Source organism: Erinaceus europaeus, chromosome 18 (assembly GCF_950295315.1).
Source record: "Erinaceus europaeus chromosome 18, mEriEur2.1, whole genome shotgun sequence".
Lineage (NCBI taxonomy): Eukaryota > Metazoa > Chordata > Mammalia > Eulipotyphla > Erinaceidae > Erinaceus > Erinaceus europaeus.
The window spans coordinates 54,430,621-54,451,156 of NC_080179.1; the positions used below are offsets into that span (position 1 = coordinate 54,430,621).

At 44.3% G+C, this 20,536-nt stretch overlaps 1 protein-coding gene across 1 annotated transcript in view; it reads right to left on the reverse strand.

The window, feature by feature from the left end:
- Positions 1-20,536, reverse strand: part of LCT (lactase) — a 36,506-nt gene continuing 15,970 nt past the window's right edge. Inside the window, exons 7-14 of the mRNA XM_060178046.1 lie at positions 19,444-19,734; positions 18,224-18,422; positions 13,804-14,006; positions 8,981-9,090; positions 5,028-5,162; positions 2,789-3,009; positions 1,758-1,985; positions 1-378 (exon numbers count right to left, since the gene is read on the reverse strand). Coding sequence (XP_060034029.1) covers positions 167-378; positions 1,758-1,985; positions 2,789-3,009; positions 5,028-5,162; positions 8,981-9,090; positions 13,804-14,006; positions 18,224-18,422; positions 19,444-19,734 — 1,599 coding nt within the window. The 3' untranslated portion in view covers positions 1-166. The remainder of the gene's footprint in view (positions 379-1,757; positions 1,986-2,788; positions 3,010-5,027; positions 5,163-8,980; positions 9,091-13,803; positions 14,007-18,223; positions 18,423-19,443; positions 19,735-20,536) is intronic.

Below are 20,536 nucleotides of genomic sequence, written 5' to 3' on the forward strand. Positions count from 1 at the left end.
GCAAGATGAAAGCTTTTTTATTTTAATCAATGATTTGAAACACTTCTAGCTTATGTGATACAGGATGCCTTTGAAGAAGTAAGGAGCACAGGCAGAACTTAAAGTGGTAAAATATACAAAAAAACCAACCTATTTCACAGTACTAAGATAAGTAGTTACTGATGGATCAAAATGAAGACACAGGGCTTAGTTCCTGTGAGCCTGCTTGTCTCTTCCCTTGCTTGGCACGCTGTGAACAATACTTGTATGACAGAAATCCCACACCACAGATTCCAAGAAGCATAAGAGAAAAGAGTACATACAATGCTGTCTGAGCTTCTGTTGTACCGAGTGTTAGGCCCAGGAATTGAACTCCTTGCACTCTCATGGGTTCAGTATCTAGGAGAAGACCATAAAACACAGTTAGCACAGATGGGGTGTGATATATATATATATATATATAATATATGGTTAGCTTAAGCCCAAGCTAGTTCCTTGAAATGGAGATGTTAGACAAGTACTCAGAGATGCACATTACTGGGATAACTTACTCACCAGCATTATGAGTATCTGAATTAAATTAGTAGTTTTAGATTTTAAGCTATCTTTAAGGGTTGTTTTTATTTATTCTTTGCTTTATTGGATAGAAACAGCCAGAAATTGAGAGGGAAGGGGGTGATAAAGAGGGAGAGAGACCTGTAGCACTCATTCACCACTTGAAAAACTTTCCCCTTACAGGTGAGAATCGGGGGCTTTAACCCGGGTCCTTGCGCATTGTGACGTGTGCTCATTCAGGTGTGCCACCAGCCAGCCCCTAAAGGCTTGTTTTATTTGATAGGACAGAGAAATTGAGAAGGGAGGGAGACGGATAGACACCTGCAGGTGGAGACAGACTTGAATCCGGGTCCTTGTGCATTGTAATGTATGCAGTCAAGCAGTATGCCACACCTGGTAATGTGCACATATTAGCATGCACAAGGATTGGAGTTAAAGCCCCCGGTTCCCACATGCAGGGTGAAAACTTCATGATTGGTGAAGTAGGGCTACAGGTGTCTTTCCCTTCATCCCCTTTCCCTCTGTCCTAGCCAATAATAAATACTTTTTAAAGCTTTTTAAAAAAGATTTCTTAAATATTCCCTTTTGTTGCCCTTGTTTTATTGTTGTAGTTGGATAAGACAGCGAGAAATGGAGAGAGGAGGGGAAGACAGAGGGGAGAGAAAGACAGACACCTGCAGACCTGCTTCACCGCTTGTGAAGTAACTCCCCTGCACGTGGGGAGCCAGGGGCTTGAACCGGGATCCTTATGCTGGTCCTTGTGCTTTGCACCTGCTGCACTACTACTGCCTGACACCCAATAAATATTTTTTTTTAAAAATGAAAAATTACCAATAATTAGCATATAAACTAAATTGGCTAATTGTTTGCATTTGTATGATTTATAGTTTATTCAGCAAATATTAGACACTACATTTTCACAGACGTGCTGTTTGGTTCTTGGAATAGCCCAGAAGCATAAGAAACAGCTTCACAAAAAGCTAGTGGAAGGACTAGGGTAGGAATCTTGATATTACCAGGACCTAGTCAAATTTCATAGAAGCTCCTTTCTTCCTCCAAAGAATACTTGGAACATCCCCAGAAAATAGGTGTTGGCTGACTGAGTGAAGATGGTAGAGAGGCAAGAGAGGAAGGGAATAAACTAGGAGTTGACTGGAAAAAAAATTTTAAAAACTCACCTCCCCCTTTATTTTTTACATTAGTCTCTCAGAACCACAGCTCACCTTCTGGCCTGAGACAAGGGTGTGACCCTGCAGCAGGATCTGGGAAACCATTGCACCGGACTATAGAGGCGTAGAACTTGGCTGATGCTTTGGGGATTCTTGGCAAAGCAGGGTCAGTGAAATTCACAAAGTGCAGACCAAATCTCTCTGCAAAGCCTGCAGCCCACTCCAAGTTGTCCATCACACTCCAAACTGTGTATCCTCGAAGGTCCACTTTATCTCGCACAGCTGTTCAGACACAAGCTCTGTCATAGTCTACCCTAAGTTGTTGTGAACAGAGGATGTCAGGCTTTTCCTGGGGAGACAGCCTCCCAACTCGTTCTTTCTAGACCCTTGATGAACTGTTCTCAGGTGAGCAATGGACATTGAGAAAGAATAAGAATAATAAATGACGAAGGCTATGAACTCAGATCTAGTTACATAATCAGGAAAGCGGTTATGCTTGCTGAACTTCAATCTAGGGAAGGGGGATAATCCAATGTGTAGCTCTAAATTAAAGCTTATATCCAGTAGATGGGGGACGGAAGATAGCTCACCAGGAAGACTGTATGTGTTAAAATGCACAGAGCTGGGGCCGGGTGGTGGTGCACCTGGTTGAGCACATGTATTACAATGCGCAAGGACCCAGGTTCGAGCCCCGGTCCCCATCTCCAGGGGGAAAGCTTTACGACTGGTGAAGCAGGGCTGCAGGTGTCTCTCTGTCTCTCTCCCTATCACCCCCCTCCCTCTTGATTTCTGGCTGTCTCTATCCAATAAATAAAGATAATAATAAATAAATAAATACACAGAAAAGCTGAGTTTAAATCCTGATGCTACATAGGAGTGTTGTGTAAGACAGCAGAGGAAGCTCCATGGGTAGTGGAGTAGGGCTGTGGTGTTTCTGTCTCTCCCTTACTTACTCCTCTGAAATAAAAATAATGAAAAAAAAATCATCCTGGGAGTGGTAGGATCACCCATGCACAAGGCCTCAGAGGACTCAGGGAAGCAGCCCTACCCATTGCAGACCTTAGCAGACAATGCCAAAGGCATACCTTTGAGGGCCTCATTAATGTATCTGCGGAGGTAGTAGATCCTTAAGGTGTCATTGAGATCATCTCCCCGCTGAGAAACTCCATTCTCTGTTATGTAAATTGGGGGGTTGTTGTACTCTTCCTTTAGCCAGTTTAGGATCCTCCTAAAGCCAAAAGGTGTCATCTTCAGCCAGAAGGAGCCAGAGTCTGGCCAAGAGCGATCTGTGATGGAAGCAACTCCCCTAGGAGTTGAAACATGATTAGGTTGTCTCCTGTAAAGCCAAACAGGCCCTAGTGCACAAAACACAAGAGGATTTCTACTAGGAAAAGCCTTAGGTTTCCTCTATACTTAAAAAATTCTCGGGTCGGTTGGTAGTGCAGCAGGTTAAGCACACACGGAGCGAAGCACAAGGACAGGTGTAAGGTCCTGGTTTGAGCTCTAGCTCCCCACCTGCAGGGGGATCACTTCACAGGCGGTAAAGCAGGTCTGTAGGTGCCTTTCATTCTCCGTCTTCCCATCCTCTATCGATTTCTCTCTGTCCTATCCAACAATGACATCAATAACAATAATTAACTACAACAATTTTTTAAAAAGGTCAACAAAAGGGGGGAAAAAAGCAAATAAAAAATTCTCTTTAGTTAAAGTTAGTGAAAAGAACTCATTTGTTAATGCTGGTGTGACTTTGGACAAGCCCCTGAAACTGTTAATTCTAACTCTCTCTCTGTGCAAAGGAACTGTCATATTCAGGGACCTAACCCTCCCAATGCTTTTAACAGACCATATTTCAAAAGATGCTAAAGGGCCTGGTTTTCCCTGGCCATTCTCCAGTGGATTGCGACCATTCAGTTTTAAGAATAGGGACTGAGTTACCTCCATGTGGTCAGTGCCACATGAAAACTACTGGTACCTATAGTGGAATCCTCATTATGTGAGGATAGACCAGGCAGGTTGGGATCTGTTTCAAGTGCACAAGGTTCTGTCTCTCCAGTAATGGACAACAAGCCACAGGTTAAGGCATATGTGTGTGTGGGGGGGGGCGGGGGGGTCCTCTCTCCTCAACCCCTTCTGTAAAACCTGACTGGTGCAGCTGCACAATGCAGTGGAGTATACATATTATATGTAATAAAAATATGTACTACATAAGCTACAAATAATAAAAATATATATACAGAGAGATAATTGTCTATATACATGTGAACTTCTGAAGTGATAACAAAGTTTTTTAATGTTCCCATCGTGAACATTTTAATGTGTCAGTGGGGAATAAACTGAAGGCCACATGACTGCACAGTACTGCTGAGTGTCCACTCTGGGGCAATCTTAACTTTTCCTGGCAAGAGAAAGGGAGAAATACCACTGGCTCCATCATCCATGGTCCACCATGGACATTTTGTATGATATAGAATAGTTTGACTTTTACCTCAAGAAGGGGGGGAGGTGGGGGTGGTAGTCTATTTTGACTAAAATACATCTGAGTAAAATTTAACAAAAGGGAAGTTTTTGTTTTGTTTTACTAAAGTACTGCATAACTCTGGTTTATTTGGTAGTGGTGCAGGTGATTGAACCTATGACTTCAGAGTCTCAGCATGAAAGCCTTTTGCATAACCATTATGCTATATTCACTCCAGAAGAAAAGTGAGTGTGTGTGTGTGTGTGTGTGTGTGTGTGTGTATTTTAAATTATCTTTATTTATTGAATAGAGACAGCCAGAAATTAAGAGGGAAGGGAGTGGTAGAGGGAGAGAGACAGACCTGCAACACCGCTTCACCACTTGCAAACCTTTCCCCCACAGGTGGACACCAGGGACTCAAACCTGGGTCATTGTGCACTCAACCAAATGTGCCACCACCTGGCCCAGAAAAAGTGTTTTTATGGAAACAAAAGCTGACGTATTTTTAAAGGACAGCATCATGGAAATTCAGATCTCTGTAACCATCAGCCTAGGTATTTAAGGAGACAGTGCTTATCTTGAAAACCCCAGATTTCATGGCTGCAGGAGGAAATTTTCTTTTTAGATAAAAGATGAGGCCGAGACAGAGTAAGAAACTGCAGCATCATCTTTCAGTGTGCTGTGTTTGGGAGGGTGCAGGTATGCTCAAACCTGGGTTGTATACACGCTAAAGCAATGCATTGTCCAAGTGATCTTTTTCCCCAGGAGAGAATTTTCTAAGGCTGAGCAAACCTCTAAATAAAAAACTAGGCAGAGGGGAACCTGCTATCTTCCAGAGATTGTTCCAAACACTCTACTGACCAATTTACCTGTCCGCATCAAAGGAAGAGATCCACGAGGCATAGTTGAGGTTGTAGGCCAGGACAGTGGTGTAGTGGTTGAATCCAAAGAAGTCATGGGTGCCATTGATCCTTCTCTTCTCAGTGTCTGTGAACTCTGGCAGCCTGGGTGGAAGAAGACATGAAAGGCATGGACTTCGGGAAGAGTCAGAGCTTGGAAGAAAAAATCCTAGAGCAGCTGTGTGTGGGGAAGGGAGGGACGACGCTACAAGCACTTCTGTTTGGCGTAAGGGGCGTCGAGCCAGAGCAAGGAGGAACTCTTATTTGTTTTTTTCTTTGTATTTATTTATTTTGGCCTCCAGGGTTATCACTGGGGCTTGGTGCCTACACCACAAATCCACTACTCCTAGAAGCTTTTTTTTCCCCTTTTGTTGTTTTATCGTTGTTGTGGTTATTATTATTGTTATTGATAATGTTGTTGGACAGAGAGAAATGGAGAGAGGAGGGGAAGACAGAGAGGGGGAGAGAAAGACACCTGCAGACCTGCTTCACCACTTGTGAAGCGACTCCCCTGCAGGTGGTTCGAACTGGGATCCTTACACCAGTCCTTGTACTTTGCACCACATGTGCTTAACCTGCTACACTACCGCCCAGCTCCCAGGAGGACCTCTTTTTTTTTTTTAATTTCTTTATTGGGGAATTAATGTTTTACATTCAACAGTAAATACAATAATCTGTACATGCATAACATTCCCCAGTTTCCCATTTAACAATACAACCCCCACTATGTCATTTATCATCCTTCATGGACCTGTATTCTCCCCACCCGCCCACCCACCCCAGAGTCTTTTACTTTGGTGCGATATGCCAATTCCATTTCAGGTTCTACTTGTGCTTTCTCTTCTGATCTTGTTTTTCAACTTCTGCCTGAGAGTGAGATCATCCCATATTCATCCTTCTGTTTCTGACTTATTTCACATAACATGAATTTTTCAAGGTCCATCCAAGATCGGCTGAAAACGGTGAAGTCACCATTTTTTATAGCTGAGTCGTATTCCATTGTGTATATATACCACAACTTGCTCAGCCACTCATCTGTTGTTGGACACCTGGGCTGCTTTCAGGTTTTGGCTATTACAAATTGTGCTGCCAAGAACATATGTGTACACAGATCTTTTTGGATGGATGTGTTGGGTTCCTTAGGATCTATCCCCAGGAGAGGAATTGCAGGGTCATAGGGTAGGTCCATTTCTAGCCTTCTGAGAGTTCTCCAGACTGTTCTCCACAGAGGTTGGACCAATTTACATCCCCACCAGCAGTGTAGGAGGGTTCCTTTCACCCCACACCAGGAGGACCTCTTTTAAGTGCTGTTCAATTCTCCCCACCTGAAGGGGAATGCTTTGCAAGTGTTGAAGCAGTGTTGCAGGTGTCTCTTTGTCTCTCCCTATCACCCCCTTCCCTCTCGATTTCTGGCTGTCTCTATCCAGTAAATAAAATACAATAAAAAAGAATTCAAGTCTCTTCCAGCCACACCATAAGCACTGCCCTTGTTCCAACACCTCCCTCTTACTGTGGACAAAATGAGACATGCTATTCTTACGCAGCTCTGCTTCACCACCCTACACACACATTTAAAAATATTCTTCAGGTATTACTGTATGTAATTTCTGTTATTTACCATCTGTTATAGGTGTTGAAATTATGAACATGTCTGAGGTATATTCACATTGAGAGTGTACCTCTAAGTTTTTGAGGTTATATTTTTTATTTCCAGATTCTACCCTTATAAGTTTCTCAGTTTTTGTAGTTTACTTAATGTGCTTTTCTCCCAAATCTATCCTTGTTAATAGAAATAACTTTATAAAACAATCTGTTGAACTTTAGAGCTTTAGACTTTTCTATTCTCAAGATCTCACAGCTTTAAGAAAGAAAGAAAGAAAGAGAGAGAGAGAGAGAGGGAGACATTTACTCAATGATAGAGAGAACCAGAGCATCACTCTGGCACATGCAATGCTAGGGATCAAACCCAGAACCTCATGCTTAAGAGTCCAATGCATTATCCATTGTGCTATCTCTTGGACTATCAGAGGGTTAATTTTTTTTTTGTCTGTTCGTTTATTTATTGGATAGCGATAGTCAAAATCGAGAGAGAAGGGGAAGATAGAGAGGGAGAGAGACAGAGGAGGGGAAATAGAGAGGGAAAGAGAGACAGACACCTGCAGCACTGCTTCACTTGTGAAGTTTTTCCCCTGCAGGTGGGGGCTGGGGGCTCAAACCTGGGTCCTTATGAATTGTAATATGTGCATTCAACGTGTCTCACACTATCTTGACCTTTTTGCTGCCATTAATCTGGCAGTCAAAATATTCCCTCTGGGAGTCGGCTAGTAGCACAGCATGTTAAGCACAGGTGGTGCCAAGCGCAAGGACATAAGGATCCCGGTTCGAGCCCCCAGCTCCCCGCCTCCAGAGGAGTCGCTTCACAGGCGGTGAAGCAGGCCTGCAGGTGTCTGTCTTTCTCTCCCCCTCTGTCTTCCCCTCCTCTCTCCATTCCTCTCTGTCCTATCCAACAACGATGACATCACTAACAACAACAATAACAACTAAAACAATGAAAGGGAATAAATAAATATATATATATAAAATTCCCTGAGACCGGATGGTGGTGCACTGGTTGAGCGCACATGTTACAGTGCTCAAGGACCCAGGTTTGAGCCCCCAGTCCCACCTGCAGGGGGAAAGCTTTGCAGGTGGTGAAGCAGGGCTGCAGGTGTCTCTCTTTCTCTCTCCCTATCTCCCCTAGCCTCTCAGTTTCTGGCTGTTTCTATCCAATAAATAAAGATAATAAAAGGCTTAAAAAAAATTCCCGGGAGTCGGGCTGTAGCGCAGCGGGTTAAGCGCAGGTGGCGCAAAGCACAAGGACCGGCATAAGGATCCCGGTTCAAACCCTGGCTCCCCACCTGCAGGGGAGTTGCTTCACAGGCGGTGAAGCAGGTCTGCAGGTGTCTATCTTTCTCTCCTCCTCTCTGTCTTCCCCTCCTCTCTCCATTTCTCTCTGTCCTATCCAACAACGACGACAACAACAATAATAACTACAACAATAAAACAACAAGGGCAACAAAAGGGAATAAATAAATAAAATAAATATTTTTTTTTAAATTCCCTCCCTGAAATTTCTAAAACACTGGGAGAACACTAAAGCCTTCCCCCCACGTCCACTCCCTGTTTCCTGCTGGCAACCAGCAGGGACTCCTCAGACTTAGACTCTGTCTGGCCTCTATGTCCTCCATCATGTGACCTTGTGTCCCCAGCACCCTCTCTGCCACCAGGTTAGTCTCCCCACTGTCAGCTCCATGTGCCCATCCCTGCACCTCTAGTTATGTGCTCATGCCACTTCCTCAGGGATGGAATGCCCTCTACTCTCCTGATGCTACTCATTGTCAAGCTCAATTGATGCCCTGTTTCATCCATGAAGTCTCCTCAGTTTACCCAGTCCACCCTGATCTCATTTCCTGAGTTTTCTTTGCATGAAGCAATTGGGGAGAGGTGGTGGTAGCAGTCCTTTCAGTGGTCAGAGTTATTGTCTTCCCAGCTAATGTGTTAAAACTTGAGGAGCCAGACTTGGAATCCTTTCCCTACCCTTGTAACACTTGTCCTGTTCCGGTTAGGCCAAAATGTGTCTTTGGAATGAAGTACTAGGTTGCTAAAAGAGTGTCTTGGGACAGACTTTCCAGCAGTTCTGGAGACTATTAACAATAATAGAAAACCCATAGCGGTGCCAGGTGCTGGATTAAGAGTTTCACATTAACCATCGTGGTTAATCTTCCAGGAAAGAGAGAAAGTTCAGAGATAGAGTGACTTGCCTGAAATATAAATCTCTAACTCCATGGCCACGTTCTTACAACCATGCCACCCACCCCGGAGCCTCACTGACTAGATTTCCTAACAACCCCCACCTGGCTGAAGGTGTGGACAGCAGGACCTACCGAGACTTGGAGAGACCCGAGGCCAAGCTTCTGTCACGGATCCGTGTCTTCATCACCTCACTGTAATCACCATTCTTGAAAATAGGATGTGCAAACCAGCCTCCCATAAACTGCAGGTGGGGATGGGGGACAGTCAACTTCAGCATTAACATGTGAGAAACCAAGAGACAACATCCCTGCTGAGAAGTCATTGGTTTTAGACTGTTTCCTCCCAAAGCCCTCAGTACTGAAAATACTTCCTCTGTGGCTGTTTTCATATCACAGTTTAACTGCTCACAGCAAATGCTGCTGCCTGGTTGTCCTTGGAAGGGTCTTGCATGAGATGGGGAGAGACTTTAAGCTTCCAGGCTATGAATTTCCTCTTACCACAAAGTAGGTCCTACCTCGGCATTTTGATTAAGAATGATAAACTTTTTAGGAAAGGCTGAATTTGAGGGCTTTTCTGGATGCTCAGGCAAAGGAAGCTTTGTCACATTCATTCATAAAGTGGAAATGTTTCAACCTATTTTATTGGATGAGGCCTAGGCCGTGCTCACCATCTGAGGGTACGTGGCACTCAAATACTGTTGCTGGCTGGGTTCCTGTGTAGTTGCTTCTGTCTCTCTGCAGATTCCCCCACCCCACCCCTGATGCCCCCCGCTGGCTGGTGCTTAAACTGTGAGGAGAGAGCAGCCTTCCATCCTCAGGGCAGATAAGAGACTTAGAATATGCACACTGTGGTGAGAACACACTGTGGAGTTGTAAATCAGAAGTCTTAGTGATAGTTTCCACTAGACGATGTGGGCGTCTTAGTGCTAGGTTGTGGCATAAGTATACCAGCAAGTGGCTCAAACTAATGGTCACTACAATATCACATTTCCTGAGGTTTGGGGTTTTGATTTCTGAAAACAAGTTATTGCTTTCCTTCACCAGTTCTATGAATCTGAACTGAAGGATACATTAATTTTGTTCAAAGATGTTTTCTCCATAAAACTAACAAATAGAAGAAACAACCAGTGGCATCGTTGTATAAGATACAGCAAACACTAACAAAAGGACTTTTCAAAGTTAACCCAATTACCAAATAATGTGATGATAACATTAACTATCCATTGTCTTTCTGAACCCTAAGACAGCAGGAACCTCACATCTCCACTATAGAGCCTATATTTCCCCAAGTCCTAGAACCTTAGGATAGGGCATACCTCTCCCAATCCATATCAAATAATACTGTATCAAATAATACTGTATTAGGATCACAACCTAATCAACGCAACAATTGCCACCTCAACATGCTTCAGCTCAGACTGTGTCCAGAGACTTCAGGTGTGGAATGACAAACCTTCAGCTTCATTACTCGGGTGAGACCTTTCCTTTCACAGTATTCTCTAATTACATCCCAGGTGGATCACTTTTTTTTTAATTTATTATCTTTATTTATTGGATAGAGACAACCAGAACGAGAGGGTAGGGGAGATAGACAGGGAAAGAGAGAGACACCTGCAGCCCTGCTTCACCACTTGCAAAGCTTTCCCCCTGCAGGTGGGGACCGGGGGCTTGAACCCAGGTCCTTGAGCACTGTAACATGTGCACTCAACCAGGTGTGCCACCACCCGGTCCCAGTGGATCACTTTCTAACAAAGTCCCAACACCTAGATATAGACCAGGTTCTGTGAGAGAGAGCATATGTTCATACGTATCCATAAACTAGTGCAAAATATATACCTGAAAGCAGAAGTACACTAGAGTTTGCAGTGAGTAGCCCCCCCAACACTTCCTCTCCACTATTCCAACCTTTGGGTCCATGATTGCTCAACAATTTGTTGGGCTTTGTATGTTAACTCTCTTTTCAGCCGCCAGGTTCCAGATGCCATCTGGATGCCGACCAGACTTCCCTGGACTGCAGACCCCACCAATGTGTCCTGGAGCTCTGCTTCCCCAGAGACCCACCCTACTAGGGAAAGAGAGAGGCATACTGGGAGTATAGATCGACCAGTCAACATCCATGTTCAGCGGGGAAACAATTACAGAAGCCAGACCTTCCACCTTCTGCAACCCACAAGACCCTGGGTCCATGCTCCCAGAGGGATAGAGAATGGGAAAGCTATCAAGGGAGGGGATGGGATATGGAGATTGGGTGGTGGGAATTGTGTGGAGTTGTACCCCTCCTACGCTATGGTTTTGTTAATTTATCCTTTCTTAAATAAAAAAATAAATTGAAAAAAAGGGGAAAAATTTTTTTAAATTATGCTTGGGAGACAGCATAGTGGTTATGCAGAAGGATTTCATGCCTGAGGCTCTGAGGTCCCAGGTTCAATCCCCAACACCACCATAAGCCAGAAATGAACAGTGTTCTAGTTTTTCTCTGTATCTCTCATTAAAAGAAAGAAAGAAAAGTATTTAGGGGATCAGGTGATAGTGCAGCTGGTTAAGCGCACATGGCGCAAAGCACAAGGACCAGCTCAAGGATCCCAGTTCAAGCCCTCCGGCTCCCCACCTGTAGGAGAGTCACTTCACAGGCGGTGAAGCAGGTCTACAGGTGTTTATATTTCTCTCCCCCTGTCTTCCCCTCCTCTCTCCATTTCTCTGTCCTATCCAACAATGACATCAATTACAACAATAATAATAACCACAACGACGATAAAACAAGGGCAACAAAAGGTAAAAAAAAAAAAAAAAAAGCAGCCTCCAGGAGCGGTGGATTCATGGTGCAGGCTCTGAGCCCCAGCAATAACCCTGGAGGCCAAAAAAAAAATTACATATATATGCATATATATTTAAAAATAAAATAAAAAATGCCAGGAGCTACCTCACCTAGGAGAATGCAAACTTTACCATGAGTGTGGACCTGGGTTTGAATCCCCAGCATCACACAGGAGCACTAGACATGGCACCATGCAAAGCTCCATGAATGGTCGAGCGGTTATTTCTACACTTTCTCTTCCACTTTCTGTCCTTCTCTGTCTCATATTAAAAGGGAAAAAGTCTATCAGGAGCAATGGGACCACACAGACAAAAGGATTCAGTTGACAAATGAGTATTATTGGGGCCAGGTGGTGGCACACTTAGTTGAGTGCACACATTACAATGTGCAAGGACTTGAGTTCAAGTCCCCAGTCCCCACCTGCAGGGAGAAAGCTTCACAAGAGATGAAGCAGTACTGTTGGTGTCTCTCTTCCTTTTAATTTCCTCCTCTCTCAATCTCTATCTAAAATAAATAAATAAATATACATATAATATTTGTTTTTATTTTTTTGCCTCCAGGGTTATTGCTGGGGCTCAGTCCCTGCACCACGAAGCCAGTACTCTTGGAGGCTACTTTTTCCCTTTTGTTGCCCTTGTTTTTTTTTTAATCATTGTTATGGTTATTATTGCTGTTTTTTGTGTTGTTGTTGTTGGCTAGGACAGAGAGAAATGGAGGGAGGAGGGGAATACAGAGAGGGGAAGAGAAAGATACCGCCTGGGAAGTGACTCCCCTGCAGGTGGGAAACCGGGGGCTCGAACCAGGATCCTTACAATGGTCTTTGTGCTTTGCACCATGGGTGCTTAACCTGATGTGCTACCACCCGACTCCCATATTATTTATTCTATAAAAAAGACACATACCAGCATATGAAGTCCCAAGTATCCAGCATAGGACCTCACACATGTAAGTCCTGTCACCCCCTGGATGCATATTTGAATTTATTATTATTATTTAAAATTTTTTTATTATCTTTATTTATTGGATAGAGACAGACAGATAAAAGGATGATAGGGAGAGAGACAGAGAGACACTTGCAGCACTACTTCACTACTCGCAAAGCTTTCCTCCTGCAGGTGGGGACCAGGGGCTTAAACCTGGGTCCTTGTGCATTGTAATACGTGCACTCAACCAGGTGCGCCACCACCTGGCCCCGTTGAATTTATATTTTAACTGTCCTTGTTCTCTTATGAAGAGTATAGCAAGCCAAAGCCCTTGGAGGACCCTCCAAATACAACAGCTTTTAGACTTTGACAGAGCCAAAGGAAGGGACCAGTTGGACAAAAAAAGGCTTATTGGGGGCCAGGTGGTGGTGCACCCAGTTAATCGCACATAATATTATGCGTAAGGATCCAAATTTGAGCCCCCTGCCACCTGCAGAAGGAACATCTCACAAGTGGTGAAGCAGGTCTGCAGGTGTCTGTCTTTCTCTCTCCCTCTCTGTCTCCCCCTCTTCTCTCAATTTCTCTCTGTCCTACCAAAAAGTGAAAAAAAAAAAAGGTGGCTGCCAGGAACAGTGTATTTGTACTGCAGGCACCAATCCCCCATGATAACCTTGGAGGCAAATAAGTAAATATAATATAATATAATATAATATAATATAATATAATATAATATATAATATAGTATAAAAATAAAACTAGATGGTAATGCCTGAAATGTAGCATTGCAACCCAGCTATGTTGAGTATTATAGTCACACCAGAGATTAAGGAATTTTTTTCTTAGGTAGCTTTAAGTCAATGTACACCCAGTAGGAATTACTTATAAAATTAGTTTTTCTTTGTTTATTTTTACTAGTGCACTGCTCAGCTCTAGCTTATGGTGGTGCAGGGGGTTGAAACTGGGACTTTGGGTTTTGTTTTTTTTTAACTTAAAAACAAAACCTCAAAGACATTTTATCAAAGCAAAGCAAACCTCTTCACAGATCAGGAAACTGAGGTTAAAAAAAAAAAACAAACAGATTATTTTCCTAAATTCACAAGATGAGCTAATTAATAGCAATGCAGGTCCCAAATCTTTGTTTATAATCTAATTCTATTTGCATTAGATCATAACAGGAGGGGAACACAGGCAGGAAGAAAAACAAACAAAAAACAGACCTGAACATATCTCCTGGCTGCCTCCACATCTTCCTGGTTGGAGGGGTCTCGGGGTTCAGCCCAATCACTGCTGATGGTGAGGGAAATGATGCCGCCTTGACTGGCTCGGTACATGTCATTATACAGGTGCCAGGCCTCAGCATGGGCCTTTATTAGATTGTGGCCAACAATGTAGGGAGCAGTGCCAGGCCTGAAGGAGATTCCTGGGAACAAACATGAATGGCCATGATGAGACAACATCTATGTTTTGGGGAGAAAAACTATACATTTTGATGCTGAAAAAAATAAAATTCAGATCTCGACTCAACTTTTCACTAATTGAATGAGTAACTTTGGAGAAGAAATGCAGCCTTTCGCAGCGGGTTAAATGCACGTGGTGCAAAGCACAAAGACTGGAATAAGGATCCCAGTTCAAGCCCCCAGCTCCCCACCTGCAGGGGAGTTGCTTCACAGGCGGTGAAGCAGGTCTGCAGGTGTCTATCTTTCTCTCCCTGTCTTCCCCTCCTCTCTCCATTTCTCTCTGTCCTATCAAATAATGACATCAATAACAACAACAATAAAACAACAAAAGGGAATAAATAAATAAATAAATAATAGGAAAAAATCCAGCCTTTCAGCTTCTCCTTCTACAGAATAGGCAGGAAAGTGTTCTTGTGAGAATGAAATGAAATAGTGCATGCAAAGTGGCCAGCAACACTATGTTAGATGGAAAAAAATTCATGAATTTAGGGTTTTTTAATTTTTATTTATAAAAAGGAAACACTGACAAAAACCATAGGGTAAGAGGAGTAAACTCCACAATTCCCACCACCAGCACTCCGTATTCCATCCCCTCCCCTGATAGCTTTCCTATTCTTTATCTCTCTGGAAGCATGAAACAAGGGGCACTATGGGATGCAGAAGGTAGAAGGTCTGGCTTCTGTAATTGCTTCCCCACTGAACATGGATGTAGGTTTTTGTACTTTTTTTTTTTTTTGCTTCAAGGGTTATTGCTGGGGCTTGGTGCCAACACTATTAATCCACTGCTCCTGGAGACATCAAGCGTTGGACAGGATGGGCGAAGATATCCGCGTATATTGGCAGGTCTGGTTGAGCGTAGACGTGGGAAATGAACTTAGATGATGCCGCATCCTAACGAATATCTGGCGGGGCGATGTTGCTAAGAACTGGCAGCCATGGAACCGGGGTGGAACGGATGGTTCCAGAAATTATCCTCATGGAGGAATATAATTTGGAATCGACCAAGTGGACATGGGGGCTACGGAACCATACTGGGGCACAGTATTCTGCAGTGGAATAGCATCATGCCAGAGATGATGATCGTAGTGTGGAAGCGCTCGCGCCCCATGAGGAGCTGGCCAGTCTTGCAATGATGTTATTCCTCGCGCCCACCTTTGCTGCAGTTTTTATGAGATGTTCGTGAAATGACAGGGTGCGATAGAGAGTAATGCCAATGAGTAATGACTGGCTGGGCTTCATGCCGGATTCTCGTATCACCAAGCTGCACATTAAGCTCACGCGAGGCCGAGGCATGGTGTAGATGGAAAACAGATGATACAGTTTTTGCAGTGCTAGGGATTAGTCGCCATTTTTTACAGTAATCAGATATCAGAGACATGTCTTTCGTGTCTTTGTTGATCTCACAGCAGCCTATGACACGGTCTGGCACCGTGGTCTCCTAGTCAAGATCTCAAGATGCCTGCCTCCATGGGTGGCCAACACTATATCGTTTCTTCTCCAAAACAGAAGATTCCGGGTGCATCTGGGTGACAAGTCTAGCAGATGGAGACTTGTCTCAAGTGGCCTCCCCCAGGGCTCTGTTCTGGCTCCTACGCTATTTAATATTTACATCAATGACCTTACAGAAACTTCTTCAAGGAAGTTCATCTACACCGATGACATCTGCTGTGCAACTCAGGCATCCAAGTTTGACATCCTCGAGGAAACACTCATGAAAGACATGTCTCTGATATCTGATTACTGTAAAAAATGGCGACTAATCCCTAGCACTGCAAAAACGGTATCATCTGTTTTCCATCTACACCATGCCTCGGCCTCGTGTGAGCTTAATGTGCAGCTTGACGATACAGGAATCCAGCATGAAGCCCAGCCAGTCTATCTTGGCGTTACTCTCGATCGCACACTGTCATTTCACGAACATCTCATAAAAACTGCAGCAAAGGTGGGCGCGAGGAATAACATCATTGCAAGACTGGCCAGCTCCTCATGGGGCGCGAGTGCTTCCACACTATGATCATCCTCTCTGGCATTATGCTATTCCACTGCAGAATACTGTGCCCCAGTATGGTTCCGTAGCCCCCATGTCCACTTGGTCAATTCCAAATTATATTCCTCCATGAGGATAATTTCTGGAACCATCCGTTCCACCCCGGTTCCATGGCTGCCAGTTCTTAGCAACATCGCCCCGCTAGATATTCGTCGGGATGCGGCATCATCTAAGTTCATTTCCCACGTCTACGCTCGACCGGACCTGCCAATATATGCGGATATCTTCGCCCACCCTGTTCAACGCTTGACGTCTCGTCATCCAATCTGGTCTCCTACACCTACACTGAACTTCTCTGTTCCAGACTCTTGGAAACAGAGTTGGCAGTCAGCTGAGATAAAGAACAAACACCTCATCAGAGACCCCTGCAAGCGTCAACCCGGCTTTGACCTAGCACGTTATGATTGGGCCCTCCTCAATCGCTATCGAACAGGCCATGGCCGGTGCGCTGCTATGTTCCATCACTGGGGAGCCAGAGATGACCCGAACTGCCCCTGCGGCTACAGACAATGACCCACATAGTCAACAACTGCCACCTCTCCAGATTCAAAGGAGGTCTCGAAACTTTACATCTGGCTCAACCTGACGCTGTTGACTGGCTACGGAAGAATGGCAAACGCTAGATGAAGAAGAATTGTTTTGAAGTGCCAGAGAATGAACTCAGAGTATTATGTGTCTTATGTATATTGTCTTATGACAATAATAATAATAATAATAATAATAAGCACAACAATAAAACAACAAGGGCAACAAAAGGGGGGGGGAAGCCTCCAGAAGCAGTGGATTCCTGGTGCAGGCACCGAATATTCTGGAGGCAAAAAAAAAAAAAAAAAAGAAAGAAAGACACTTCAAGGGTCCAGGTTAAATGCACACATTATAATGCACAAGGACTCAGGTTCAAGCCCCCAGTCCCCACCTGCAGGGGGAAAGCTTTGCAAGTTATGAAGCAAGACTGCAGGTATCTCTCTGTCTCTCTCCCTCTCCAACTCCCCCTCCTCTCAATTTCTGGCTGTCTGTAACAAAGAGAATAGTAATAAGGGGAAAAAAAAGACACTTCAGTACCACTCCACCAGCCACAGCAGTTCCCAGAACACTGTGCAAAGTAAGACTATCAGGTGAGCTATTCCCCAGCCTGTCTATACAGCCTTTACATGTAACCCTAAAGAACACCAGCAAAGAATAACAGAAAATCACTGTTATGGTGACCATGGGCTTGTAACCAGGTTCTTGTGCATGGCTAAATGTTCCATCTACTGAGTTGGCCATCTCTGGGGCCACAGTCTTTCCCTAGTTTTTCCTTTTGCCCCTAGGGCTTTGATGGGGTTTTTCTTTACCTCTCCTGGAGGATTTTCTATTTTTTTTTAAAGCTTTTTTTTTCTTTCCCTTTTGTTGCAGGTGGGGAGCTGTACTTATTATTGTTGTTGTTATTGATGCCGTTGTTGGATAGGACAGAGAGAAATGGAGAGAGGAGGGGAAGACAGAGACACAGAGAGAAAAATAGACACCTTCAGACCTGCTTCACCACCTGTGAATCAACTCCCATGCAAGTGGGGACCCGGGGGCTGGAACCAGGATCCTTACACTGGTCCTTGCACTTTGTGCATGTGCGCTTAACCTGCTGCGCTACCGCCCCACTCCCGGACTTTCTACTTTTGTAAATAGAAGATGGAAGAGAGAGAGAAGGAGAGATATCACAACACTGTTCCACAGCTCATAAAGCTTTCCTTTGAGCATGGTGCCTCTGTGTGATGGCTAGGGTCCTTGCACATTGTTAAGTGTGCACCCTACCCAGCCTCTCTGTTTTTTTCTTTTTAAAAATATTTATTCCCTTTTTGTTGCCCTTGTTTTATTGTTGTAGTTATTATTGTCTGTCTTAATTGCTGGATAAGACAGAGAGAAATGGAGAGAGGAGGGGAAGACAAAGAAGGGGAGAGAAAGATAAGACACCTGCAGACCTGCTTCACCGCTTGTGAAGCGACTCCCCTGCAGGTGGGGAGCCAGGGGCTCGAACCGGGATCCTTAAGCCGGTTTCTATGTGGAAAAAGTTGTCCAGAGAGGTAAAGCCCGGTGACAACAACAAAAACACAGCAATGTATCAGAGAGCCGAAAAATGGGGCTTAGACATTTCCTTACCTGGGGCTGATGTGCCATAGCCATAACCCTGATTAGCAATGACAAAGGGCTCGTTCAGTGTGATCCAAAACTTCACCTTGTCTCCCAGCCTCTGAAAGAGCACATCTGCATACTCCTTAAACCTCTGCACAATGGTTTCATTTTCCCAGCCTCCAACATCTTGCAAAGCCTGGGGCAGGTCCCAGTGGTAAATAGTCACCTGTAAAAAATAAAAGCAGTTCCATCAGCCTTTTCTGAGGGAGCCACTGACAGGTACACCAGGACACGTGTCTTTTGCTAACGTTGAAATGACAGAAAGGGTTGCTGGGAAGATAAGGGCAGCAGCACTGAACCATGAGAAATTCACAATTTGAATGGCAGAAGCCTTGGTTCTGCCACCTACTTGCTGTATGACCCTAGGCTCCAGCTCTAAGCCTTTTATGATCTAGTCATCGGGAGACCTAAACCAATGGTAAAGCACAAGACAAAGGGCAACACCCTAGTAGCTCTTTAGTGTTAGTAAGGATTGCAGTCAGGGAAATAGCATGATGGTTATGCAAAAAGACTTTGAAGTCTGAGGCATCAAAGATCCCAGGTTTAATCCTCAATACCATCATAAACCAGAGTTGAGCAGTGCTCTAGGTAAAAGGAAGAGAGAAAGAGACTAAGAACGAAAGAAAGATTGTTCCATATACCTAGTGCTATGCATGAATCCTATCATTATGAGAAAAAAAATCTACTAACATATATGTAAAGCACGTGAAATCTAGCAAACTTGGTTGCTGGTAGGGAAGGGAAAAGTATGGCTATGATCAGGGATAAATCTTCACTACAGATCCTTCTACCTCTCCTTCCCCTCTCAGTTTCTCACTGTCTCTATCCAATAATAAATAAATAAATAAATATTTTTAAAATTCTGTACTGGGACCAGTGAAATGTCCATGTTACCATGTACAAAGGGCCCAGGCTCAAGCTCCTGGTCCTCATCTGCCGCAGGGAAGCTTCATGAGTGGTGAAACAATGCTGAAGGTATCTGTCTCTCTTACCCTCTTTATCTACCTCTCCCCTCTCAACTTCTTTCTGCCATATCAAAATAAATTTTAAATGCTGTACCACATGAATGTTGATAATGTACAAGTTAAATTTGAAGACAATATTTTGTATGTGCAAGTAATATGCTTCCTGTCCAGTTGGCTCCTCCATGGGGATTTGACCAAATTCTAGTCAGGGCCCATCCTCACCTGGGGCTTGATATTGGCAGCCAGAAGTGTGTCAATGAGTCTCACATAGTAGTTGAGGCCAGCTTCATTGATGTATTTGTTGGTTCCATCTGGGAGAATACGAGACCAGGAGATAGAGAAGCGATAGTGGGACACACCCAAGTTCTGCAGGGTGACCAGGTCCTCGGCAATCTTATGGTAACTGTCACAGGCCACATCTCCAGTGTCATCATTTCCAACCCTCAGAGGTGTGTGAGCAAACGTGTCCCAAATACTGATTCCTTTGCCATCTTCCCTCCATGCACCTTCAATCTCAAGATGACAAGACATAATCTTGTTAAGTCATACAGCAAAAGCTTCACAAATTCCATTCTGTTGGTAATAAAACCTGAGTCCAGACCAGAATCTGCCTATCTGGGCATGTTTTCTTGTTTTGTTTTGTTTTGTTTTTGTCTCCAGGGTTATTGTTGGAGCTCAGTGCCTGCATTATGAATCCACTGCTCCTGTGGCTATATTTCCTTTTTTTTTTTTATAGGACAGAGAGAAATTGGGAGAGGAGGGGGGAGACAGAGAGGGACAGAAGGAGGAAGGGAGAGAGGGAAAGAGAAAGAGAGAGACCTGCACACCTACTTTATCACTTGTGAAGCTATCCACCTGCAGGTGGGGAGCTGGGGGCTTGAACAGGAATCCTTGAGCTTTGTTCTTTATTTAGCCTCCAGGGTTATTTCTGGGGCTTGGTGCCTGTACCATGGTCCACTGCTCCTGGAGGCTATTGCTGTCCCTTTTGTTGCCCTTGTTGTTTAAGGTTGTTGTGGTTATTATTACTGTTGTTATTGATGCCATTGTTGTTGCATAGGACAAGAGAAATGGAGAGGGGAGGGGAAGGCAGAGAGGAGGAAAGAAGATAGACACCTGCAGACCTGCTTTTCACCAGCTGTGAAGTGACACCCCCCTGCAGGAAGCTGGGGGCTCAAACCGGGATCCTTACGCTGGTCGTTGCGCTTCATGCCATTTGTGCTTAACCTGCTGTGCTACCACCGGACCCCCTGAGCTTTGTGCTACCACCGGACCCCCTGAGCTTTGTTCTATGTGCGCTTAACCCTGTGCCTACCTC